A 26,643-nucleotide genomic window follows, 5' to 3' on the forward strand; every position below is an offset into this window, starting at 1 on the left:
CCCGAAGGACTGTTTGGACAGTCCATCCTTAACCCTGGGGGGAGAAAATGTACGCCCCTCAGAGAGGGCTCACGATTTGGGAGTCCTCCTGGATTTGCAGCTGAAATTGGAGCATCATCTGTCGGCTGTGACCAGGGGGGCCTTTGCCCAAGTTCATCTGGTGCACCAATTGCGGCCCTATTTGGACCGGGATGCACTTCTAACGGTCACTCATGCCCTTGTCACCTCGAGGCTGGATTATTGTAACATGCTCTACATGGGGCTACCCTTGAAAAGCGTTCGGAGACTGGAGTTAGTTCAGAATGTGGCTGCGCAGGCGATATTGGGTGTGCTGAGGTACACCCACATTACACCTATCCTCCGTGAGCTGCACTGGCTATCTATTGGTCTCCGGACTCAATTCAAGGTGTTGGTTATTACCTTTAAAGCCCTACATGGCTTAGGGCCAGGATACCTTCGAGACTGCCTGCTGACACATACCTCCCAGCAGCCAGTAAGATCACATAGATTGGGCCTCCTTCAGATGCCGTTGGCCAAACAATGTCGGCTGGCGGGCCCTCGGAGGAGAGCCTTCTCGGTGGCTGCTCCGACTCTTTGGAACCAGCTCCCCCCAAAAATCCGGACCATACCCACTCTGATGGCCTTCAGGAAAGCCGTAAAAACTTGGCTGTTCCAGCAGGCCTGGGGCTGTTGACCTCACTGTTGAGGTCTGGCCACGACTAGAATGAATGTATGAGGGGTGTCTGTTGTTTGAAATTGTTATGTCGCTATGTGCTTTTTTATTTCTTGTAAGCCGCCCGGAGTCCTTTGGGATTGGGCGGCATATAAAAAACTTGAAATAAAATAAAATAAATAAATAAATAAATACCTGGCATAATTAATGAAGGAATAAATCTGAATCTCCACATCTGTTCTCCCCCGTCACAAGAATCTTTTCTATAACAGCCCTGTTTCCTCCTGTAACAATATGGCTCTCATTTCCGTATTCGTGGACTTTCTAATATTCCATGATACAAACTGACTCTTTGAAGGAAACACTCAACAAAAAATTCTCATTCATTTTCAGGTCTCCAAATTGTCCAGCATTCATGTCCTCTAATTTTTATCTTGTTTCACTTAGATTGATAAGATTGCCCAATTTGTTACAAAAATCATCCCTACATTCACATGTATCCACAATAACTGAAATAGTACTGGTATTTCTGGTATTTCTGCTTCAATACTTATTCTGTGAGACAAACATGTAATTTTCTTGTTTCATAGCATTATAACCAATTACTGCATATGAATGAATGAATGAATGAATGAATGAATGAATGAATGAATGAATGAATGAATGAAACAAACTAAGTTCATACTCTTTGTATCTATGGTGACATATTATATAGTTTGCATTTTTTTAATGATGAACACATTCTTTTATGAATAACTTTTTGGCTATGACTACTACAAAGCTCTGATGATTCGATCCAATGGCTTTAAATGTTGCCTGCTCTGTTTAATCTTCATACTAGATTGTGATGAGGATTTAAAATGCAAAATATATACAATAAAATTAATATAGAATTCTAGATGATTACCTTTAATGAGTGCCTGGAATTCCTTTGGTTTGACCTGGCCCCTCTGAAGATCAATTTTTAATGTCAAAAGCAAGGTAAAAAGAAATTTGTGATTTTCATAGAGGCCTCTAACAGAATATGTGAAAGTTTCATATGTCAAGTACTCAATAATATTCGTGATCCTTTTCTGTGGAATTGGAGTCTTGTCAGATCTAAGGTGCCAAAACAAAGCAAGCAAATTCTTTAAGTTACAACAAATACTGGGGAGAAAGCAGAAAAAAAAACCATTACTGTGTACACTGTGTTCTTACCTAGCCATGGACTGATCAAATAGTTTTAAAAACTGGGCTAGGGAAGTCTGATACATTATATTAACCATGCTCATTTCAGTGATCAGAAAATAAAGAATGCTCCCTCGTGTAGCAGCAGGACGATATTCTTCTTGTGCGGTGTTAATTTTTTTCTCAGTTTCTCCTGCAACTTCTAGTTTTTCAGATACCTCTGTAGCTGTTTGTTTAGTGGTTCTCAAAACACCAATCAGTGATTCATCATCCACCAAAGACCCTAAAGAGTAGCACAGAAAATGTTTCAAATAAAGTTTTAGAATATTTTGAATAGATTTTCACTTCCAGAGGGAAGGGTAGCATAAAAAGGACTAATGGAAAACAAAGGGACTGACAACCCAGAGTCAAAGGCCTTCAAGATGCCCAGAGTCATGTATTTGAGATGGGGAGCTATTTAATTCAAAGTAATAGTGAATGAAATGAATAATAAAGTATCTTAAACTCAACACGAAACTGGCTCTATTCTTCATAGGTTATTATAGATTTTAGAGTAATGGATTTTAGAGTCAGGAACACAGGATAACATTAATTCTTCATCCCTAATAAAGTTCCATTGCTCAATTTGCCTTAATGACTCAGTATAATTATGACCAAATTAATTCATGATAGTTTAGACAACCATTGCCAGTTAGGTGGGGTGCTATTTTGCTGATTTAAGGCAACTGAATCTATTTATTTGGTATTGTTCTAAAGTTGCTTTTTAACAACAGGAAAAATTACACCCATTGTTTTATCTACAGGGACCAAAGTTTCCATGCCTCAAAATCTTCTTTTTTCTTCAAATATAGTAGAAAATTTCTGAGGGACAGCCTCGCATCAACATGACAGTGTCATGTGATGTATCGGGACTTTTTCCCCTTCACTAAACTGGGTGTGGGTGGAGCCAGCACATGACGCATCTGGCCCATGGGCCGCGAGTCTGACACTACTGTACTAGATTCAAATTAATAGTCCAATAAGCTCTAAATTAAAATTTTATCTTTTATTCTGATGCACTGGTAAATGTCTACATTATTTATGTAACAGAGGTAAACATAAATACCATACCTTTAGTTGTAGTTAATTTATAAAGGAGGTTATCTTCTAGTTCTTTCATTTTCCTCTTATTATAAGTCACATCTTCCATGAGTTTAACTCTCTCAGCTTCTAGTTCCTATATTAAATATCACAACAGACTTGTTTACTTCTTCAGTTTTGTGTTAAAAAGTTAATGAAGATGAGTTTAAATCTGGTTTATTGATTGTCTTCTTAGGAAAGTATTTTTTTTTTTTTTTTGCATTTCAGGACATATAGGATTTTGATGATCTTTTTGATGATAGGAACATTAGGTACCAGAAACCCACAGCTAAATGTGCCATAGTATAAATGGTTTTGATAGATCTCAGAAATCCATTTCTATAACAATCCATGATCATCTTCTTTTACATTCCTACACTCTTATGAAAATGTTACTGCCTACAACATAATCAACCCAAATTTGCAAGTTTCACTTTTTCCATGTTTAACTTTCTAAGGAATTGCTGCAATAATGTTCACTATTTTAAAAACTAAATAATTATGCATATATCTTTTAAATCCACTTATACCTGGAGACCCTCCTCTATATCCTAGTCTGTAAAGGAGAAAAAAAATCATTTAGATTATGTTTTCCAAATTGTGCATTGCAGAAGTGAAAAATAGGTGCATCACTCTTCCTGTGCAGTTCTTTCTTTAAGCAACTTTTCCAATGGAATCTGGAAATAAGACTTTAACAAACTTCTTTAAGAAATAGCTTTGAAATGAACTGCAACATAAATATGGAGGACAAGGATTAACCCTTCTACTGCTGTTTTTCTCATGCAAATGCTTCCATCTATTCTGCTTCTTTCATTGCTGCATTGTGCAGTATCAAAACCCACAACAGGATTCATTCTAATCATTGCTTGATAGTGAGATGGGCAATATATAAATTTAGTAAATAAAAAAAATCAAATAAAAGTAAAAATATCATGTATTTGTAACTTTGTCCCAAAATTAGCATAAAAACATTGTGCTGCAAGGTGATGCAGTGGTTAAATGCAGCACTGCAGGCTACTTCAGCTGACTGCAGTTCAGCAGTTCAGCTGTTCAAATCTCACCGGCTCAGGGTTGACTCAGCCTTCCATCCTTCCGAGGTGGGTAAAATGAGGACCCGGATTGTTGGGGGCAATATGCTGACTCTGTAAACCGCTTAGAGAGGGCTGAAAGCCCTATGAAGCAGTATATAAGTCTAACTGCTATTGCTATTGCTATATTTTATACAGTATATTTTATTTTTATTATATAAATACAAACAGAAGTCCTTCAAAACAAGTATTTTCCCAATTTAGAGTCACAGTCTAATTGCCTTGACTAAGCATAACAGGTAAAAATCTAATGCAAACAGTAATATCTCTACATTGCAAAATTAAATGCAGAAACAAATTAAAAACAGCAAACCAAAAATGGCTTAATAAGCTCCATAATAGCATATCAGAAGTATTAAACGTTATCGCATTAAAAGCTTTTAGATTCTTTCTAAAGAATAAACATTTTAGAATGCAGTATTAGGCATTATGTGTTCTAATAAAAAGATGATGATAATAAGCTGAGCAAGAATGTGCTGTTCCATCACTGGAGCTTTGTTTGGGCTAGGAATACTTTTATTTGTGTTATAGATATCACATAGAATTTGAAAACATTCAATTTTGGGGATTAAGACAGCTCTCTAAGACAGCTCACCAGCAAACAAGTTCTTTCTCCCCCTTCCAAATCTTCCTATTATCTTAGTGATAATGAATCTTACTTGTAATAGGTTCACTTTGAGTAATGGCAAATTAGGCTTTCCCTTAGCTGTTCTACACCTTTCCCTAGGAGAGGGTGCTTGAAAATATTCACTCCCGAGAAAGCCTTCAATAGTCCTTATGAAGAAAGATGGTTCCAAAGAACTCTTGACACTTGATGAAATGCCTCCCATTGAGCTGACAGATGTCACTTTGGAGGGAAGGTCTTTGTAATTACCTTAACCTAATAATATAATCAATTTTGGGGAGGAAGAGTAAGGAAAATAATTTCCTTAACCTTTGTTTCTAAATCTTTTTCCTTTCCTATCCTACAGTTTTTGCCCATTTTCTTTGTTCCAAATTCACTGCTAACCATTCATCCATCATCTTAAATTCACCTTGCCTGCTAATGAACTGCAAATGACAATTTTGGAATCAATATTTAAGCTTCAGTGAAACATCAGTGTTTCATTATGTATAACAACTCACTGTGCAGGTTATCTTACCTGTTTCTCTGTGAGAATTACTCTCTTCAATAACTGATTTTCAAGTCCTTTCATTGTAACAGTAAAATCAATTACTGATGTTTTAGCATTAATCTCAGGAGTGAAGGCAGGATTGGGCAATTTTGTAGTAATATAAAGTTTAAACGTATTCATGACATCTACTTCTTTATCACCAACTTTCACCTTAATAAAAATTCAAATCTTGTTTCACTGCATTGTTAATAATACAGTTACTAACATTAACTTTCCCCATTAAATCACTGTTCAGTCATTTGACACTTTCTCCAATCCATCCCAATATTTAACTGAAGAGGAAGTACTGTGACATGGGTGGAAAATCAAGGAAATTAACCATGTAAATGTACTAACCAATATACTTGCTTTAGTACTTTTTATATAACTATAGATATATAGATATATAAATATATAATTATTTAAGATTTCTTATCATATTGTAGTTAATTAGTCAATCTCCATAGTGTATGGTACAAATTCAATTAGTATTTTATGCCGTTAATAAAAACATTACAAAAAAAAGAAGGGAATGCATTGTGCTTTTGCCACTGATTTATATTAGGAGTGGCAAGATTTGGACAGATTGATGATATGCAATTTCTGAACTCTTTAATTTAAAACTGAGCGCATCCCCTTCTCCTCCCCATTGCCATGATTTGATGGTAAATTTGCCCACTATTTTCCATAGAAACATAAAGTATAAGGCTAAAAACGCAATGATTTTCATAAGGAAACAGATTGATGACAAATGCAATTTGATTCCCATCAACTGTCCTAGGAAAATTGGAGGTCATGTGGAATGGTATTATGCTGGGGGGAAATGGCACCATATGCTAAATAGATCAGTGGTAGTCAACCTTTTTCTACCTACCGCCCACTAATGGATCTTTCTTGATGGAAAAATTTCCTTACCGCTCACTAGTTTTTGCGCAAGTGCGGAACATGAGCATATTTCTTTTTTTCAGACATGGGTTCGAATTTTGTTTCACAATTTAACTACTACTCTTACTCTTACGTTTTGATCTGTACTCCACACAGTGCTTTTTTTCCCTTCTCTTTTCCCTTTTATTACAAACACCAACAACAATGCTGTATTAAGTGCCAATTTTTATTAAGTGTCACCATAAAAAAAAATCCTTTTCCTGCCTTCTTCTTTACCTTTCTTATAGTATTTTACTATATCAAGGATCTCTTTTTCCCTTTTTTATTTTCTCCTTCTCCTTCCTTTACTTATTTCTTTCTTTTATTTTATAAGATAACAAAACTTAATTTATGAGCCAGACTAAACACTGCTTACTCTCCTCCTTTATTTTATCCCCCTTTCTCTATTTTTCTTCCCCTTTTTTGTTAATTTTTTTAATCTTTTCCTTTCTATCTCCTTTTTTTTACCTTCCTTAGGGCAATGTACAAAAGTAAGGCTGAGCTAGGTAGCCCATTTATTATTATTAGCCAACAACAATTCTCTCCTGCCTATAACTTTTCTTTCTCCTATTTTGCAACTGCTCTGCTCCGCTTCTGCCTGTCCCTGCTATCATTTTCCATTTCTCCACTTCCTCTTTCCACGTGTTTGCTTGTTTTCATGCACATGCACGTTGGTTTATTGATGTGTGCGCTCGAGCCTGCCCACTCGCTCAAAAGGAGGTTTTAACCACCGAAGTCCCTACCGCCCACCTGGAATCCCGAAACACCCACTAGTGGGTGGTAGGGACCAGGTTGACAACCCATGAAATAGATGGAGCAGAATCAACATCATTTGGATACATAATGGTTGGTTCAGATCATTAAAGGGATAGCTTCACTTGGACAAAGAGATGGCATTACTACGACGAAAATCTTGGATCTCGTTAAAGCATCTCATTAAACCCACAGTAAACCCTTTTTAACTGTGAAGCAAAGCAAAGCAAAGCAAAGCAAAGCAAAGCAAAGCAAAGCAAAGCAAAGCAAAGCAAAGCAAAGCAAAGCAAAGCAAAGCAAAGCAAAGCAAAGCAAAGCAAAGCAAAGCAAAGCAAAGCAAAGCAAAGCAAAGCAAAGCAAAGCAAAGCAAAGCAAAGCAAAGCAAAGCAGCCTCATTGCTATGCTTTACTTCCTCCAGTATTGGCCAAACACAGATTTCTGAGCATGGAAACAAACTTTCCAACTATTGGAAATGTCACTCCAGAATAGGATGCTAAGTGCATTCAGGCAAATCATACCACTTCTGTTCCTCAGTGAGGCAAACTGCAGAATAAACCAATATGTCAAGGAGAATCAAGGCTGCCTCACAAAGGCTTAGTATTTTAAAAACAACAACAACAATCTCTGAAATGCTGCTACCATTATCTAGTAAAACATTTCTGTCCTTGTAGCAGGTAAGTGGGCGGGGAGAGAGGGAGGCTTCCAATGAAGCACTGGAAAGGAGTGGGAGGAAAATTGAGAACTTTTTCCCCTAAAGGTTCAGAAACAAATAATCTCTTGTCAAGGAGATTTCTGACCTATTTGTCATATATTTAAACAAAAGCAGAATATAATGAATAACATAGCTAACCTTGTAAGCGGATCCTGATTTAATGAAGTTCTTTTCTAATATATTATCAAGGGCAGGGTCTAATTCTTCCCTGATATCCTCTATTAAAAGTGGCCTTCCCAGAGAGAGGGCATCCTCTAAGTGCTGACGGAAATATTTATGATTCAAAGTTGTCACCTGAGAAATAAAAATAGTTGACTATAAGCAAAGGCAATATAGTTGATCAAAGTTCTTATTTTCATTTATTTTTAGAATTTTCTTAAAGTTCTTGTAATCATATGCCTGTTTAATCTGATGTAAATCTCAGGGAATTTAGGTTATCTTTGTGAGGACTTATATAGGATTTCATAATTCTCTAAATTTCCTTTTATATTTTAATTTATGACAATTCTTGGAGGCAAGTTACTATTTTTCTATTTTGAATCCCAGATCCCACTTCTGTCTGAAACATTTGAACCAGAATTTAAGCAACTTTTTAATGTTCCTATTTTCTAAGATCAGTGACCTTATCCCAGTGCCCTGTAAAGTACAGTCATGGATTATCTAAAGTGTGAAGACTACATATCTTTGCATTGGATGGGTTTGAGTAGAATTATCTTGCTTTTATTACATGAATAAAATATCCTTTCTGGAAGATAGAAAATAGAAGTAGTTACTACCAAATAGAAGAAGTAGTTACTACCAAAAACACCCAACCCCAAATGAGGACCACTGGGAAGAAGTACCATCATGTATCAGATTAGAGTGTGACACATTTACTTATTAAATATTGATTTAATGGGCTGATAAGCTTCCTTTTTTTGTGGGTGTCAAAGTGGCAAACCTGGGGACATCTCTTCCAGTGACCTAGTTAAGAGAAAAAGTTTAGCTCCTCCTCACCAAAGGAACACTGAGTGTGATGGCTGGCTAGTGATTTGCCCTGGCCCCTGCAATGCAGTAACTCTCTTCTTCATATGTGATCATTACTATAGCTGAGTTTTCTGAGATGGAGGAGTGGAAAAGAAACAAGAATTTGAAGAGAGTATTAAAATTCTGTAATACTTACTTGTAATTCATTGTCCTTTTCCTTCTGCTTAATCCATGTTTTCCCTTGAGTTTGTGGATCTATCAAAAGTGGGTATCTGGTTGCTTTTGTAACAATGATGCCATTTTGAACTGAGAGTTCATCTCCTGGAAGCCCTTGCAGATTCCACTCGCCGATCTAGATATGTAGAAGAAGACATAAGATGAATAAGAAATCTGAATCAAACAACAAGAATAAGTTCTGAATGCTGCCCTTCTGGATTCCTGGTTACCCTGGACACTTTACCACTACCGTCATTCAACTGTGAAAAAGTGGTTAATGCCAGCCCATTGTAGAGATTGTGGTCTCAACAGGGAAGTGACATGGAAAAGAGTGGTTTATATACTCAGTGCCCCATATGAATCCCTATTTCCCCATCACACATTATATATTTTTACTATATTTTCCCCATAAAAATGCCTGGCCTTCCAAAGGGCAAACACTTACAGCATCTCCACAGCTGACTAGGAAATTGTATTAGGTTTTTCAAAAACACAAGTTTGAATTCCTTTCATTGTAACACTGTCTCCTTTGCAATATAATAGTACTTTGACTCCATTCTCACCCCAGAAGCAACCCAGGATGACTTAAATACAATTTTTGAGGGTGCAGTGAATATTCTGTTGCTATTTTATAACATTTTTACCATGTAGGTGCAATTCTTCAACTTCTCACTCTAGTTAAGAGCTCGATAATACCCAGGAATATTTTTACTCTGTGGTTACTCTGCTCAGCCTTTACACCCAGGCAAAGTTGGCTAGGTGACAACATGTACTGAGACAGAACTAGTGAGAAGGAATTTATCAAGCCAATAACATGTGTTAATAGATTTAGCCAGCCACATAGCACAATAGAATTAAAAATCTAAACTATAAAAAAAAACCTAACAGAACTGAAAACCTACCGTAGGGGGATCTACCAACATTGAAATGATATTCAGATTTTCGGTAAAAGGAATTTTTCGTGATCTCATCTCTGTCTCCCATAAGTCTTTAAGCAAGAGATTCCGGAATATCTGATTAAAAGGACCACAATAGGAAAGGAAGCCTGTGCAAAGTAACACATCTCCAACAAGCCTAGGAAAAATCATGGAATCTTTCATTAAGATAATTTTTTTAACCTTTTAAAAAAGCAATATGGCAAAGGCATTTTAAAAAGCTCGTTCGAAAAAGGCGCTTAAAACAAATCACTTTGATACCTATTTTACTTCTCAGGTTCAAACTGAAAAGTTTATAACTTTTTCAAAATGTGCACAATTGACTGCACTAACCTCTTGCTTCAGTGAGCTGATTAAATGGAACATAGCACAGTGAAGCAGCATTACCATTTCTGGTATAACCCCAGCAGTTAGTAGCCCTGATTTAAACTCTGAGGAGATGTAAAAAATTAGAGGAATGAAGCCAGATGACAGGTCCTAATTTTGGCTCACCTATCTAGGTCTCCATCATAAGAAGGGAATGAGTCACACTCAAAATTTCATTGTTATCCATCCAGCAGTTATCTGAAAGTTATCTATTTCTAATCATTTAAAAAGATAAACAGTATGATAAAATAATAAAAAGGACAGTTATACTTTATGGATTGAAGACATACATTGATCTCCATTTTCCTAAGACTGCTTTGTATTATTTTAAAATGTATACTATTACTGCATTGGTCATTTACTATACCTATTTATTTGGGCTCGGAACTCTTTACTTTGTTGAGTCCACCGGATTTTCTCTCCACTCAAGCCATCGATAAGGGCAGAGGCAGCCTGCATTTTTCTCCTGCACATTTCAGCATCATTCAAGAGGTCCTGACATTTGAAAATATATCTTATTACACTTTTCAAGAGCTCATCCCAAGAACTGGGCAGGTTGCGCATGGAACTTGAAAATAAATATGGCAACCCCAACATATCTGGCACAGACTCTAGTTGTAAATTTGAGCATGAAGATAAAAAACCTGCCACTTTTTTTACTGGGCATAATTAATTCAGAGCATGCATAGTTTAGGAACCTTAATGGATTTTGGAATTTCACTAACCAAGGAATCAAAATACCTGTTTATTCACAGAATCTTATTTAGATTATCTACACACTTCCTCCTCCCAAGGTTTCTTAAGTACCAAAGCAACTAATCGCAAAACATTCACTTACTAAAAGGCAAATTAATATAGGAATGTCTTGCTAATTTTTTGAGCTTGGCTGGATGCTATAATTATTGTTTAGTTTCTTTCCCTGCAACCCAGGCAGAAAAAGGCACAAATTCACATAAAATACTGATCTACAACCATTTGCCATTTTTACTTTCCAAAATCCTTGTTAGATGAGGCCTAGAAACATTTCTGTAAATCAAGATAAAACTAGATATTTTCTTTATTTGACAACATTCCAATATATCTCGCCTCCCCCTTGTAACCTACCAACCTCTAATTACAAGAATTGAAAAGAGAATTTCAGTAAGATATGGCAAAGATCTGAAGGCATCAAGATCAACAGTCTTAACATTTCTGCTTAAAGTGCTAACTAGAGTTTAAATGAAATTTCAGTATCAGACCAATCTCAGAAGCTTAATGGTATGGATATGGAAATGCAAAGGTAGGCAGTGCCAATGTCCACTACCTGATTCCCTCCCCTGCCTCAGAACTGAGGAAGCAGGGTAGTGGTGGGATTCAAATTTTTTACCACCGGTTCTGTGGACGTGGCTTGGTGGGCTTGGTGTGGCTTGGTGGGCGGCTTGGTGGGCATGGCAGGCGAAGGATACTGTAAAATTTCCATTCCCTCCCCACTCCAGGGGAAGGTTACTGCAAAATCCCCATTTCCTCCCGATCAGCTGGGACTCAGGAGGCAAAGAATAGATGGGGGTGGGGCCAATCAGAGGTGGTATTTACCGGTTCTTCGAACTACTCAAAATTTCCTCTAGTGGCAGGGACAGAACTGGTCAGAACCTGCTGAATACCACCTCTGAAGCAGAGGCAATGACTAGTTAAGTAAAGAGCATCCAAAATTGCTGAGCAAGCATTTTCCTAACATAGAATGAAAAGTGCATATAAATAAGTAATAGCAAAATATATGGAATGTGTAATTTGGAAATTTTATCTTGTTTACCATCTTCTCCTGCATAGCTGCATCAAACTTGGCTTGCACTTTGTCCAGCTCTGCTTGCTTCTCATCCAGCAATGATTGTGCCTTCCCCAATTCTGCATTGGCTATTTTTAAGCGTCCTTCTTGTTTTGCTAAATTAGTCTAAAAATAAAAAAAATGAAGCAGCATGTTTACTAAAAATTATTTTTACGTTTAAAGTAAGTTGGTCTTGGAAGAACCAAGACCATATTTGAGTTCATCTTGGAGAAGACACCTGACAATACCATGGACAGTCAAAAGAAAAAAATATTAACCTGGTTCTCACTAAAGACACAAATGATCAGGCTCAAATTATCTTCTTTTCAACATATAAAGATCTAGCCATCTGGAAAATGGCTAGATATTTATATATTAATTTATAAAATTAATATTGGGAAAGGTGGAAGGAAAGAGAAAAGGAGAATATCTAGCAGTAAGGTGGATGTACTGAGTTACAGTAATGATGGGTGAAACATTGGAAGATGTGAAAGACCAGATTATAGATAGGTTGTAATGGGGGGGAGGGGAATCCATCTTTGTGATTGCTAGAAGCTGAAAATGACTTGATGGCCCATAATCAATCGATTAGTCATTGTAGATATATTTTTTCTATATTTTTCTATAAAGTTATTTAGTAGGTAGTTACTATCTAAATAACTCTCCAATCTCAAAAAAACGCTGCTTTGATTCTTATCCTCTATGTAAAGAAAAACTAAGGTGACAACTTGATGATAAAACAAGAGATGACTGGGCCTTTGGGCAGCTGGCTATATTTGCTAGTTTTACAAGATAAGATGGAATGGGATGGGATGGGATGAGATGGGATGAGATGGGATGGGATGAGATGGGATGGAATAGGATGGAATAGAATAGAATAGAATTCTTTATTGGCCAAGTGTGGTTGGACACACAAGAAATTTGTCTTTGGTGCACATGCTCTCAGAGTACATAAATAAAAAATAAAATATATTCATCAAGAATCATAAGATACAAAATTTAGTGATAGTCATAGGATACTAATAAGCAATCAAATCATACTAGGAAATAATAAAATATAATAAGTTGTAAACATACAAGCAACATGGATATAGCCATAAGTGGGAAGAGATAGGTACTAGGAAGGAAGAGAAGAATAATAGTAATACAGTCTTAGTAGGTAATATGACAGTATGGTGGGAATTAGTTGTTTAGCAGAGTGATGGCATTTGGGGAAAAACTGCCCTTGTGTTTTGTTATTCTGATGTGCAGTGCTCTATAGCGTCATTTTGAGGGTAGAAGTTGAAACAATTTATGTCCAGGATGTGAGGGCTCTGTAGATATTACAGCCTAGAATATCCCTTCATAGTGGCATATGCAGGTCCAAATCACTTTGTATCCAAATGCTGGTTTGTCACTGCATAGCATATGGTTTGATATTTATGGAGCTACCTGTTTCTAATTGTCTTTGTCTGCTCAAGAAAATCCAGAAGGATAAGCATGCTTGAGTCCTGGTAATTAAACAATATCATAGGCTTCAGAAGGCATGCCTTCTCCATCACTGCTTCTGCCATCTGGAACAAAAGTCTTTCTGGGGTGTGCATGGCCCCAACATTTCCATTAGATCCTGACTCTTTCTGCAAGCACTGGGTCAGGATATTGTAGGAATCCATCACTGAGCTTGTTATTTCTATGTTTAATTAAGGAGTTTTTTATATTGTTTAACTATAGTATGCCACGCAGGCTATGGCTTGGGTGGCTTACTATAGGGAAGGAGACAGGGAGAAAGGAAGGAAAGACATCATTAATAACATCACAGAGCCGAAGTCTTTTTCAAAATGATGGATTTTAGTGGTTTTTCATTTTAACTAATTAGCACTATTTACAACACTGTGTACTGTTGAAGGATTTACTTCAATTTGTCCCTATATTTAATTAAATGTATCCATTTTCAAGGGTGGTTAAATTATTTGTTACAAAGTCTCTGAAACTAAAAGTAGATGAGACACTTGATGTCTCTGTAGTTTTTCTGTGCAGACAGAAATGATAATAAGAATCTGTAATAGTTTTCTTCTCATTAACTAGAAATTATTTTACCTTAAGAGGCAATACATCTCTGTTTATGCCGTAAAATGTTGCCATGGCCAGGGTCCAAGAAAGTAGCCCTGCCACGTTACCACAGACTTTTTTGCCATTCTCAAAAGTATAATCCTCCATTTGAAAATAAGGCTGCAATAATTCAACCATCTCTTCATTGATACTATCCTTGGCAAACTGTTGGAGACTCTGGAGAAATGGTCCACTCATTAGCTGTAAAAACAAAAGGGGGAAAACACAAAACATCATTCCCTATAAATTTAATGTTTTCCTTTACCACATTTCTAAGTATAATAGTTTTGTGAGCACATCTTCTCTCTAAATAAAAAAGTCTTTCTTTAAACAAGTCTCAAAACATTAACACCATTATTAGTTCCATTACTGAAATGATGGAGTAAGAATTGTTAATATATGGAATGTTTCAACTGACTTTTCCTGGCTGATTCAGATACCTATTCTCAGTTTATTTATCTGTGATTTTATTATATGAGGTTTTAAGGAACCGCAAGCTCCACAGCTGTAGGATGAGGAAGAGATTTTATAATTATGAACATGGCTGAAATGAAGGATTAAAGAACTGACCTAAGGAAACAGGGGAGGGAAACAGATGAAGTGTAAAATGTTATTGAACTGAAGATATTTGAGAAATGCTAATTATATAACACATGAGTAACCCAAATCATATTATTGTTGACTATCTTCTTAAAGAGAGCTGACTTGGTGCAACAGTTAAGGTAGAAACTGCGAGACCACAAGTTCTAGTCTCACCTTAGGCTCAAAGCCAACTGAATAATTTTGGACCAGTTATTTTTTCTCAGCACAAGGAAGGAGGAAATGGCAAACCATTACTGAAAGCCCTAGCCCAGAAAAGTGCAGAGACTTGTCCAGGCAGTCTCTGGGAACCAGTCACAACTGAACAGAAGGAAAAAAAAACTTTAAAGAAAAAAATAAATCAAATCATACTGGCTGTGTGTTTGTGTGTGTGTGTACATTAGCATGTATATGCTTGGGGTAAAACAACTATGGTAACTTTTTTCTGCTGCTTGTGGTATGGGAAATTCTTCCTATTAAATAATGCTTTTTTGCTGTAGACATTACACTTAAAAAAAAACATTTGTGAGAATCAGAAACTTTAGGTTAGTATATTATGTTTTTCGCCAAAGAAGGCAAATTGTGAAAACTGAGGACTTCCCCTTCTACAACTGTGCTGTGGCTTTGTTACACCCTGGAGGTTTTCAAGAAAAGACTGGACAATCATTTGACTGAGATCTTATAAGAACTCTTGCCTTGGGCAAGGGGTTGGACTAGAAGACCTTCAAGGTCCCTTCCAGCCCTATGGTTCTATGATTAACCATAGTTTTAAAAAATATATTAAAAGTGCTAGAAATATTGCTTACTTTCAATGATTCACTCCAGGATGGTTTTAAGCAAGGCCTTTCTGGATCCATGGTAACTGGATCAATTTTCTTTTGAAATAGCAATAGACAACAATCCATGATCCTCATAATCAGATGAGGTGGCTTGGCAAGTTTTCGAACTGTTGCAATGTCTGCAGGTTTGATAGTCTAGGGAAAAAATATTTTTGTAAAATAATAAAGTTAAAATACGAACAGTGGTAGATGCAAGCATTTCGTATTGACTCATCCGTACCAACATTACAAAAATGCGGTTAAAATCAGCCTGAAATATAAGATCTAGCAAGAGCATTAATAAGCCTATACCGTGTGCAGGGAAGCAACCAATGACAAACCTCAAGCCCACTAGAGGGGTAGATTGACATACAGCTGTTTCTACAGACACAAGGGAGACTTCAATTGATTAATGGCAACTGCTTTGGCAAAATGCCAAAAATGAGAGTTCCTATGGCACAGTAAAAGTTTAAACATAGAGTTTGGCTCCACCTGGTGGCCAGTAGTTAGTAAGTGTCTTGCAATGGCCGAAGAAGCCATTTTATGGCTATGATTTGCTGTTGTTGATGATTACTCAAGGCTGTCTGGATCCATTTCCGAAAATGCTCCTTCATTCTGAAAGCCAAATACCTATCAGCAATTTGTCTGCAATTACAAACAAATTGGTAAACACAATAGGCTTTTGCGTTGATAGGTTGTACTTCCTTAATTAGCAGCAGCAGTAGCCTATGGGTTTGATGTAATATGTGAAGCTCAGCTGTACTGAATGTTGTTTCAGTTAAGGCATTTAAACACTGAATCATCAGGCATGCTAAAACATATAACTAATATTTTATAAAATTGCTAAAAAACTTTACTCTTCTACATTTAACTCCAATTTCAGCTGCCAAAAGAGAAATTGGGAATTTGAAATAGGGAGACACTAATTTTACCAACCATTAAAACTGCTATAATCAAGATGGTAAATAGTGCCTCTCAAATAAACAAATATGTGACAAATAGATAATACACTTTGGTAAAAGCAGGTAATTTAAACTTACATGGGAACTATTTTGAATTAAGATAACATTCTCTAGTTTCTCACTATAAATTTACTGAAGAATTATGCAAGGTGCATTTTTTATATTGCACATTTCATGTGCAGCACTAAACACCACTCACATTCAAAGCAGCTTCAGCTTCTTCTAAGGCTGGTCTAGCTGCCTCCAGCTTTGCTTCAGCTACCACTTTCTCTGTGTCAATTTCATCTACAATCTTCTGGGCTTTGTCTTTCACTCCTTGAACTTCATTCTTCACTTTAGCTGAAGCCTCAGCACTTACAGTCACTTCTGCCAGCACCTAATATAACATTTTTAAAAAGGATGCATCATTATTTACAAAGCAAACATCTGAAATTTAGAATGGTAAAGACCAAAGCTATAGTACAGTGGTGGCAAACCTATGGTACGTGTGCCAGAGGTGGCACTCTGAGCCCTCTCTGTGGGCACGTGGGACATTGCCCCAGCCCAGCTCCATTGTGTTTCTCCCACAGGGGGAAGAGATGGAGGGAGGGAAGGAGAGAGAGGGGGGGAGGGAGGGAAAGAGAGGGGGAAGGAAGGAAAGAGAGAAATGATATTACAAAAGTTTTTCTTTTTTATTGTTGCTAAATGTAATATTTTAAATGCAGGAAAAAAATGAAGGGGCATAACAGTGTATTTATCACAATTTTCTTAGAACAATTAGCTGAACTCTGCCTTGTTTATCATTATTTTAGCTAGTAAAATCTCATTATTCAGGTTAAATTGCCATGTTGGCACTTCGCGATAAATGACCGTTGGCTTACCTGAACAGTCATTCTCTGGGTGCTGTGGGAGAGTCCAAGCATGGGTTAAATACAGTCTATCTGCCCTAGGACTGAGTAGATTTTTCTTTAACCTCACTGAGGTCAGTTTAAAAATGAAAGTCTTATCTGCTGCAGGATGCCTTGCAGGATTCTAACTGTGACAAAAAGTCTTGGACACCTAACTAAACCCAGGGCGGGGTTGGACTATCCTGCAATGCTGAGAGAACGACCGTTCAGGTAAGCCAACTATCATTCTCCTGTACGCTGCTTGGAGAGTCCAAGCATGGAGCATACCCAAGCTATTGTGTCCCAGGGCAGGAAGAGTTTGTGTCCAGATTGTCTGGAGCCGAGGCAACTTTTTGCAAAACACATCTTCCAAAGGAGTCTTTGGCTGAGGCAAAGCTGTCAATTTTGTAATTTCTAATGAATGCAGTGGGGGACGCCCACGTAGCTGCTCTGCAAATGTCAATGATAGACGCTTGGGTCGCCCACGCTGCTATAGTGGCAGCACCAGGGGTGGGTTCCTTCCGGTTCGCATGAACCGGTTCATTGGTGAACCCGGAAGTAATTAACTTCCGGGAATGCCGGTACCAGTCCTGGCCCCTGTCGCTGCAAAGCGCCCTTTGGCCGGTGCGTCGCAGCTCACTTGCTCATTCCCCTGCCCATCCGCAGCTCGCTCCCTCACTCCCCCACCCACCCGCACTAAGCCCAGCCTGCCGCTCACTGATTGGCTGGAGTCCAGCCAATCAGTGAGCGGGCTGGAGGCGAAGCGAAGCTTTTTTCGCGCTTGACCTCCATTTGAAAATTCCTTTCGGCCTTCGCTTGCTGCTTCCCCCTCAGGTAAGCAACAAAGCCCAAGCAGCGGGACTTGGGAGGCTTTGGGTGGGTGGTGGGCGGCAGCCCAGCTTTCATGAGGGAAGGCCTCCAGGCCTTCACTCACGAAAGCTGCGGGCTCGCGTGCACTACGCGGCCGAAGCTGAGTGGGGGGGGGGTGGCGGTAGCAGCGGCATGGTAGCAGCAGAGGCGGTGGTAGTGGCAGCGGCGGCGTTAGCGGTGTTAGCGGCTGAAGTGGGGAGGCGGCAGCCTAGCTTTCACGAGGGAAGGCCTCCCCTTGCAAAAGCCACGGGCTCGCGTGCACTATGCAGCCGAAGGCAGGTGGGGGGCGGCATTAGCAGTGGCGGCATTAGCGGTGGCGGCGTTAGTGGTGGTGGCGTTAGCAGCGGTGGCGTTAGCAGAGGTGGTGTTAGCAGCGGCGGCATTGGTGGCGGCATTGGTGGCGGCATTAGCGGCAGCGTTAGCGGCAGTAGTGGCGGTGGCGGCGGTAGTGGCTGAAGTGGAGGGCGGTGGCTTACCTTTCACGCGGCCGAAGGCGGGTGGGGGGTGGTGGTAGCGGCGGCGGCGGCGGCGGTAGCGGCGGCGGCATTAGAAAGCCACTCCCATCCGGTCACATGGGTGGCAAGCCACGCCCACAAAGGAGGCCACGCCCACCGAGTAGGTTCGAACAAATTTTGAAACCTACCCCTGGGCAGCACTCCTTGTGGAGTGTGCTGTCACCCAACCTGGCATATGCCCTTATGTTCATAGGCCATTGTGATGCAGGCCTGCAGCCAATGTACAATGGTTGAAGATGAGGCCTTGCGGCCCAGTGACCCAGGCGGAAATGACACAAAAAATGACTCGCAGTGTCTAAATTCCTTAGTCCTCCTAACATATATGCGAACAGCTCACCTAACGTCTAACTTATGCAAAGTACTCTCCCTGAGATGTGTAGGTCTGGGACAAAAGTTAGGAAGAATCACTTCCTGGGCTCTGTGGAAGTGAGTGTTCATCTTGGGGATAAAGGTGGAGTCAAGTCTCATGATGACCCGATCCGTATGTTTTATACACAGTTCCTCCTTGACTGAAAGAGACGCAAGCTCTGAGACCCTTCTAGCAAATGTAATCACAACTAGAAAGGCAATCTTAAGAGTCAAATGGCGAAGACTGGCAGTCTGAATAGAACGGCGTGCTCATCAGGGCTCGCAGAACAAACAGCAGATCCCAAGAAGGATATCTATGTATAGTCTGAGGAGAGATATTGGCCGCGCCCTTCAGGAAACTCTTGACCTGAGGCTGTTGGCTCAGGGATCGGGATGAACCTCTAGCGAAGATGGTGGACAAAGCAGGGACCTGGCAGTGAAGGATGTTGGGCGGCAGTCCTTTGTCAAATCATCCTGAAGGAAGTCTAGCAGTTGCGGTATGGAAGCTGAAATGTCTCTGATACCACACTCTTTGCACCAGGTTGAAAAGGCGACCCATGTCGAGTTGTATATTCGTGTAGTGGATGGCCTTCTGGATGCTTGAATAGTCTTGATGACCTTGTCAGAAAGATTCTGTTTCCTCAGGAGCTCCCTCTCATGTCCCAGACGGCTAATTGGAGCCACTGGGAGTCCGAATGGCAGATGGCCCCCTGGCTGAGGGAGATCTGCTGCTGAGGAATCCTCCATGGTCTCTGGATGGAGAGGCTTCCTCTCCTAAGAGTTTGGCTACTACCTGCGGAATAAGTGGGAGGGGAGGGAATGCGTAGAGCAGTCCTGAGGACCATTTGCACCTCAGCACATCCATCCCCTCTGCCCGGGATGAGTGGTAATGGGAAAAAAATCTTGGAAGTTGTGTGTTGGTGGGAGTAGTGAACAGGTCTACTTGCGGTTGGCCGAACCTCCGAACTATCTGTTGAAACAGATCTGGATGCAGACACCACTTGTAGTTGTCAATTGTCTGTCGGCTCAGCCAGTCTGCCTTCACATTGTGTGTTCCAGATATGTGATCTGCTCTGATGGATGCTATGTGACATTCTGCCCACCTGCCCAGACTCCGCTTCTGTCATGAATCTCCTGGAGTGGGTGCCACCCTGCCAGTTTATGTGGGCCTTTGTTGCGATGTTGTCTGTTAGTAAAAGTACATAGTGGCCCACAATCTGGGCTAAAAAACACCTTAGGGAGAGTTGGATAGGTCTCACCTCTAGCCAATTTATGCTGTGAGCTGCCTCCCTCTGCGTCCATTTGCCCTGTGTCAACTGACCTTGACAACGTGCCCCCCATATGTAGAGGCTGGCATTTGAGGTCATCACAACTCTTTCAGGCTCCTTGAACTGGTATCCCCTCTCTACTGCTATTGACTGCCACCATCTGAGGGAGCGGAGTACCTTCGGTGGCGGACAAACTTGTCTTGGAGAGTTGCTGTCCTTTGACCTCAGCATCGGTAGAAGGAACCATTGTAGTTCCCTGGCATGAACACGCACCAAGGGAACTACCTTTAGGCATGAGATCATGATGTCAAGAAGCTGTGAGAGTTTGATGATCGACACTGACCTGAGCTGCCAGCATTGACAAACTCTGGGCCTGAGGTTGCACAGATGGTCTGGAGATAGAAATACCTGACAAGAGACTGAGTCTATGATGGTGCCTAAGTGCTGAATTCGTGTGGTCGGCTCGAGATGGCTCTTCTTCTGGTTCACTGAGAAGCCATGCTGTTGCAAGGTGCGTATGGTCACTTGCACATCCCTCAGGGCTTGGTTGCGGCTCGAGGACTGAATGATTATGTCATCCAGGTAGCATTCCAGTTGAATCGGACTGGACCGGAGGTGAGCCGCCACTGCTGCCAGAAGCTTTGTGAAGGTCCTGAGTGCTGGCAAGAGGCCAAAGGGCAGAGCCCTGTACTGGTAATACAGTACGATCATAGTGGAACCACAGGAACCTCCTGTGCGATGCATGAATGGGAATGTGCAGGTAAGCTTCTTTTAAGTCCTGTGCGATGCATGAATGGGAATGTGCAGGTAAGCTTCTTTTAAATCTATGGAGGTGAGCAGGACTCCTCGCCTTATGCAGTCCAGGATGGACTGGAGGAACTGCATCTTGAAGCGCTTGTAGGCCAGTTGTTGATTCAGGTGCTTCAAGTCCAAGATGGCCCTCCATCCCCCTGAGCTTTTTGGGGCCAGGAAAAGAATAGAATAGAATCCCTGCTTTTCCTGATCCGTCAGTATGGCCTTTATTTGTGAAGGTGATGAATCTCCGCTTGCATGAGGATCTCTTTAGTGGATTCTTGAGAGTTGGACAGTGAATGAAGGTCCATTGGGGAAATTCTAATACTAGACCCCTCCTGACTGTGTTGAGAACCCACGAGTCTGTGGTAATTTCCTCCCATTTGTCGGCATAAAATTGAAGCTGGCCACCTATGAGAGGGACACGCTGATGGTCACTTGCTGTGTCTGAATTGGCAGGAGTTGGAACCACCACGAAATGGCTTCCGAAAGGAATGCTGTTGTTGCCTGCTCCGTGTTCCAAAGGAGTTCCTATCTTGACTCCTGTCACCTGTCAGAGGGTAGGGTCTATGGTAGGAAGAGGATGTGGACACCTGAGCGGGTTCCTGCATTCAAAAAGCTTGTTTCCTAAATGAACTAGAACATTTCTGCTCATTTTTCTTAAGAGTGGCCAGAAGAACCTTCTGTTTGTCCTTTGTCTCAATCACAAATTTGTCCAGGCTATCCCCCAAAAGCTGTCCCCTTGTGAAGGGAGCAGAAGCCAGCTTCCACTTTGCCTTCATGTCCACCTGCCAGTGGTGAAGTCACAGCAGGTGGCACGAAGTTACATTGGACGCCAATGCATGGGACACTAACTTTGCAGCGTTCAATGAGGTGTCGGCCGAATATTCCACTGCGATGATAATTTTATTGAGATCGTGACACCATTGAGATCCCTCAGAAGGAGGTTTGGATCTCAATTGTCTCAGTCAGAGGAGGGAAGCCCTGGTGAAGAAGGAGGCAGAGGTGGATGCCCTGATTGCCCAGATGGCCACCTGATGCGTTTTATGACAGGCCTTTTTGGATCTTTTGTCTTCCTTGAGACCGTCCAGCAGGTCTGCCAGCAGGTTCGAGTTGGAAGTCAAGAAGACCACCGGGGCATCCACCTCGGGCAACTTCAAAATATCCTCCATCCTAATCTCTACAGAATACAGATTTTTATCCCCACCACTAGGATTGGTTAAGGTACCGGGCTGTGCCCATTGTCTTTGGCCAACATCCATGAATAAATCTGGAACCAGAATCAGTTCCTGAGTTGGGGCATTCTCCTTGAAAAGGCCTTCTTTGGGATCCTCAGAGGAGGAGGATGGTATGGTCGTACCCTTAGGGTTAGACCCTAGCTTTGGCCTTGTGTAGGATGGCCTTAAACAAGGATGGCTTAAATAACCCAGTGAAGGCAGCCTTATTGGGAGGAAGATCTTCATCCTCTGATAATTCTAATTCCTCAGCCTCCTCCTCCTCCTCCCAGACTGATTCCCCTGTGGCAACTGAGGTGCCAGGAGAGGCTGGGACCAGGTCCCTGACCTGAACGGGGGCGGTCATGGCTGAGGGGCTTGAGTGCAACTTTGCGGATCTTCAAGTCACTTAAAAATGGCCACCACCACATGCCGCCACTGTCCAAGCTCAAGATGATAGTTAGCAACCATGAAAAAGCACACGAAATGGTTTAAAATGGCCACTGCACTTGCTGGGCTGAGGAGAAACCACTGACACCGCCGGAGCCTTCAAAGCACTCCAGGCGGCGCTATTAACAACATAGGCTGGGGAAACATAGACGGAAAACCTCCCGCCACCCCCTTGTAGCCGGCAGCTGCCAGACAAGCAACTCCATCGTTCCTCACTCTGCGTGCAACCAGCAGCTCTTCGGACACCTGGCAGCCATCCTCAGCTATTCAGAAGTAAAGGTTTTTTTTCCTTTTGAGCTTTTGCCTATCTATATCTACCTAAACAAGGAATCTATACAAAAATAAAAAGGGAGATAATTCTCTGTGCACAATTTGGAGAGTCCAATCTATCTGATTTAGCTCCCCAAAATTTGTCCTAGCGGGTGGACTGAGTTTTTAAACTGATCTCAATGAGGCAAAGGAGACATGGTTAAAGAAAAATCTACTCAATTCTAGGGCAGATATACTGTATTTAACCCATGCTTGGACTCTCCAAGCAGCGCACAGGAGAATAAGTGGATTTTGGGTTGCAGTTTGGGCACACGGTCTCTAAAAGGTTAGCCATCACTGCTATAGTATGACTGACATTAGGAACTGGCTTAGCCAGGACAGACTCCCTAATCTTCCTTGCCTCTTTATTCTTAAGCATGCGGTTCCAGAAACAGGAAGAACTTGGCAGGTAACAATGCACCAAATAAGCTGTCATTTTCAGCAGGGTAAGTTCCTTCCTATTGAAAATAGTATACACGATCATGTGGCAGATGGAAAATAACACCTATTAAGCCTTTAATTCTTGAACACAGTTAATTAATTGATGCATAACCTAACAAAAAACATTTACAAAGACATAAATCAAGTAATCCGATCAAGGTAAAGAAGCAAAGGATCAGCTCATAAAAATCATAGTATGGGGCTGGAAGAGGACTTGCAAAATATTTGGAGACTTCCTTTTTTTTTAGATAGCAAGGTAGGCTCTTAATATACCCATTTTGATTCTGGGCTGTGCTTCCCTCCTTTCCTCAGGCATGTTAAGAAGAATTTCTTCTGGGATCAAAGAGGTGCAAAGACAGCACAAAGCACTTCCTCCTTATCCATGTTTTCTCATTATTCTCCTCCTGGAAAAATGTTTTATTTATATCTTTCAGTTTTTCCCAATGCACCTCTTTCTCAGCTTTAGTTTTCTTGATGCTATCCTTATTGATTTCATTAACCAGTTTGTATATCCCTTTTGTTTTCAGTCAATCATTCCCTACACATCGTTTTCATCCAACTCTGCCTTTTTAATGGGAAATTGTAGAGAGCTGTGCAGTTTTCTGCCTGAGGATGTATGTAAATATTTGTTTGCTAAGCACAAAGTCTGAGCACATAGTTGAAAGGAAAGGGAAATATAGCAATGCATGTCAGACAAAAGTGTGGCTAGAAATCAGCTCCAGCATTTCAATATGAAAATGTATGGCTTCAAGGTAAAACAGATTACTTTATCCTGGTTCTTGTGCTTTTCACCTTTGAAAAAGAGATCTCTGTTGGGTTAGGGTGAAAAGAATCTAAAAAATCACCCTCATTCAACACTGCCTAAAATTGAGAAGAATGGAGAATTAAATATTGGTAGTAACGGCCTCAATTAACTATTTCCTAGATTTTTTTAAATAAAAGCCTTAGCATAACTTTTTGATGAGAACAGGGACCAGGATATCACTAAAATATATATATTAATCACTTTCATTGATGTTGTGGATCACCTGAAAACACAGGGTAATATAGCCCCTACTGTACTCTCCTTTTGGAAGGCCATTACAACCATTTCAACCCATAACTGTATGGCTAGACAACTGTTCATTTGTTTTTATGTGTTTTAGATGTTTATGATCTTAACATAATATGTTGTGTGTGATGCTAGATTTTGTGATCTTATTTTCAGTTTAACTGTTCTAAAGTGCCTTGAGTTTATGGACTAGACTAGGATTAAATCAATTGCCATAAATAAATAAATAAATAAATAAATAAATAAATAAATAAATAAATAAATAAATAAATAAATAAATAAATAAATGAATGAATGAATGAATGAATGAATGAATGAATGAATGAATGAATGAATGAATGAATGAATGAATGAATGAATGAATAGACTTAACCCAGTTGTAGCAATTAAAATAATCATTATGAGAGGAGATGAAGGAAATATGTCATCAGATCAATTTTGAGCGTTTGTCTGAACACTGAATCTGCACAATATAAAAAGAATAACAACATGAATAGATAGTAGTTAGCTTTAATGATCTTCCATCTATTGCAGATTCTAAAATGCATATTTTTCAGCAGTGGGGGAAATATAGATTGATTTAGGAGGTGCAACGTATTTGCTTAAAAACACAGGCCAAACAAATAAAAATCCATGAGCAACCTTTGTGTACTTAATGTTCTAATGTGTGCTTATACTTACTTTGTCTGCTTTTACAGAAGCCAACGCCAATTCCTTTTCTTTTACTGCCAGTTCCTGAGAGAGTTTAGCAACAGATTCACTAGCTTCCATTAGCTTAGCAAGGCCTATAATAATGGTCAAAATCCAGATGAAGGTGGCAATCATTTATAGTTCTATTTTGTACTAAGGCAATATTATGAACATAAAATGCCAACATCTTCCACTAAAAAGTGGGTGAGTGTCTGACCTCCAAACTAGGATATACTAGTGGATTCAGATCTCCAGAGAGCTCAGCTAAACAAATCTTATCAATCTATATCTATTTTGCTATTCCTTTTCAGGATAAGCAACATAGTGTAAAGTACAAAAAGTAATAAGTGTAAAGAAAAAGAAAACTGAAGAAAATAAGTAGGTGATTGAAAAAAAACAAAGGTTAGTAAAGCTAAACTTATTTAATACCGATGCCATCAAATAAATTACCCCATATCTTTCTATCCCAGATTTCACAAAAAAGTGCTTGAGTTCACAGCACTTCATAGTGTGCCTCTTCAAACTTTTCATCTGTTTTGAGGAGCTCATCAATTTAACTTGATTGATTTAATTTGATCCCATCTACTTAACCAATTCACTGATTTTTTTTTACATCAAGTTTTGTACTTCAGTCTTTATTCATTCACTTTCTTTGATTGATTATGGACCAATAAATCAGTGTTAACACTTAACAACCACATAAACTTTCTCCAACATGATCTTCCCTACCTGACCCTTTCAGAGCTTTTTTTATAGTGCATGCCAGTGTTTCTCAACTCTGTCAACTTGAAGATGAGTGGACTTCAACTCCCAGAATTCCCCAGCCAGCACAGATGGGAATTCTGGGAGTTGAAGTCCACCCATCTTCAAGATGACAAAGTTGAGAAACATTGGTGTATTAATTGCTGCTGTAATTGAGTGCATCTACCTTGTGGTAAGTCACTAACATTTGACTTCAACTTTATGGCATATAATGAATAGATAATTATGTACAATTAACTGTTATATTGATTTATCTATTAGATTTACATCCTACTTTTCATAGCAAGTATTTCCAGAATAGTTATATAAGAGTAATAATAATAATTAACTCCTCTAAAGTAATAAAAAATTATAGGAACAGAACAACTGATCCACTTGCAATTTTACAATCAATTAGTAGAGAAGAGTAAACTATGGTCTTAAAAATGCTTTTGAAAACAAGTCCAACTAAGGCTCACTTCTGAATATATTGAATATATTGAGCCGTGGTGGTGCAGTGGTTAGAGTGCTGTACTGCAGGCTACTTCTGCTGATCACCAGCTGCCAGCAGTTTGGCAGTTCGAATCTCACCAGGATCAAGAGTCAGCCTTCCATCCTTCCAAGGTGAATAAAATGAGGACCCAGATTGTTGAGGGCAATATGCTGAATCTGTAAACCACTTAGAGAGGGCTGTAAAGCACTGTGAAGCGATATATAAGTCTAAGTGCTATTGCTATAGTGCTATTGCTATATTGCTATATGATGAT

At 39.8% G+C, this 26,643-nt stretch overlaps 1 protein-coding gene across 2 annotated transcripts in view; it reads right to left on the reverse strand.

Annotated features, from left to right (window-relative positions):
- DNAH8 (dynein axonemal heavy chain 8) overlaps positions 1-26,643 on the reverse strand; it is a 150,109-nt gene that overhangs the window by 24,833 nt on the left and 98,633 nt on the right. For both annotated transcript variants that reach the window (XM_087719122.1, XM_087719121.1), the window contains exons 63-75: positions 25,127-25,230; positions 16,521-16,697; positions 15,348-15,515; positions 13,951-14,163; positions 11,863-12,000; positions 10,441-10,568; positions 9,675-9,846; positions 8,753-8,908; positions 7,729-7,884; positions 5,190-5,372; positions 2,951-3,056; positions 1,871-2,123; positions 1,581-1,771 (exon numbers count right to left, since the gene is read on the reverse strand). In XM_087719122.1, the coding sequence (XP_087575248.1) occupies positions 1,581-1,771; positions 1,871-2,123; positions 2,951-3,056; positions 5,190-5,372; positions 7,729-7,884; positions 8,753-8,908; positions 9,675-9,846; positions 10,441-10,568; positions 11,863-12,000; positions 13,951-14,163; positions 15,348-15,515; positions 16,521-16,697; positions 25,127-25,230 (2,145 nt within the window). The remainder of the gene's footprint in view (positions 1-1,580; positions 1,772-1,870; positions 2,124-2,950; positions 3,057-5,189; positions 5,373-7,728; positions 7,885-8,752; positions 8,909-9,674; positions 9,847-10,440; positions 10,569-11,862; positions 12,001-13,950; positions 14,164-15,347; positions 15,516-16,520; positions 16,698-25,126; positions 25,231-26,643) is intronic.

Source organism: Thamnophis sirtalis, unplaced genomic scaffold (genome assembly GCF_051295495.1).
Source record: "Thamnophis sirtalis isolate CommonGarterSnake01/CBP01778 unplaced genomic scaffold, rThaSir2_p1.2 scaffold_6, whole genome shotgun sequence".
In the NCBI taxonomy this organism is placed as follows: domain Eukaryota; kingdom Metazoa; phylum Chordata; class Lepidosauria; order Squamata; family Natricidae; genus Thamnophis; species Thamnophis sirtalis.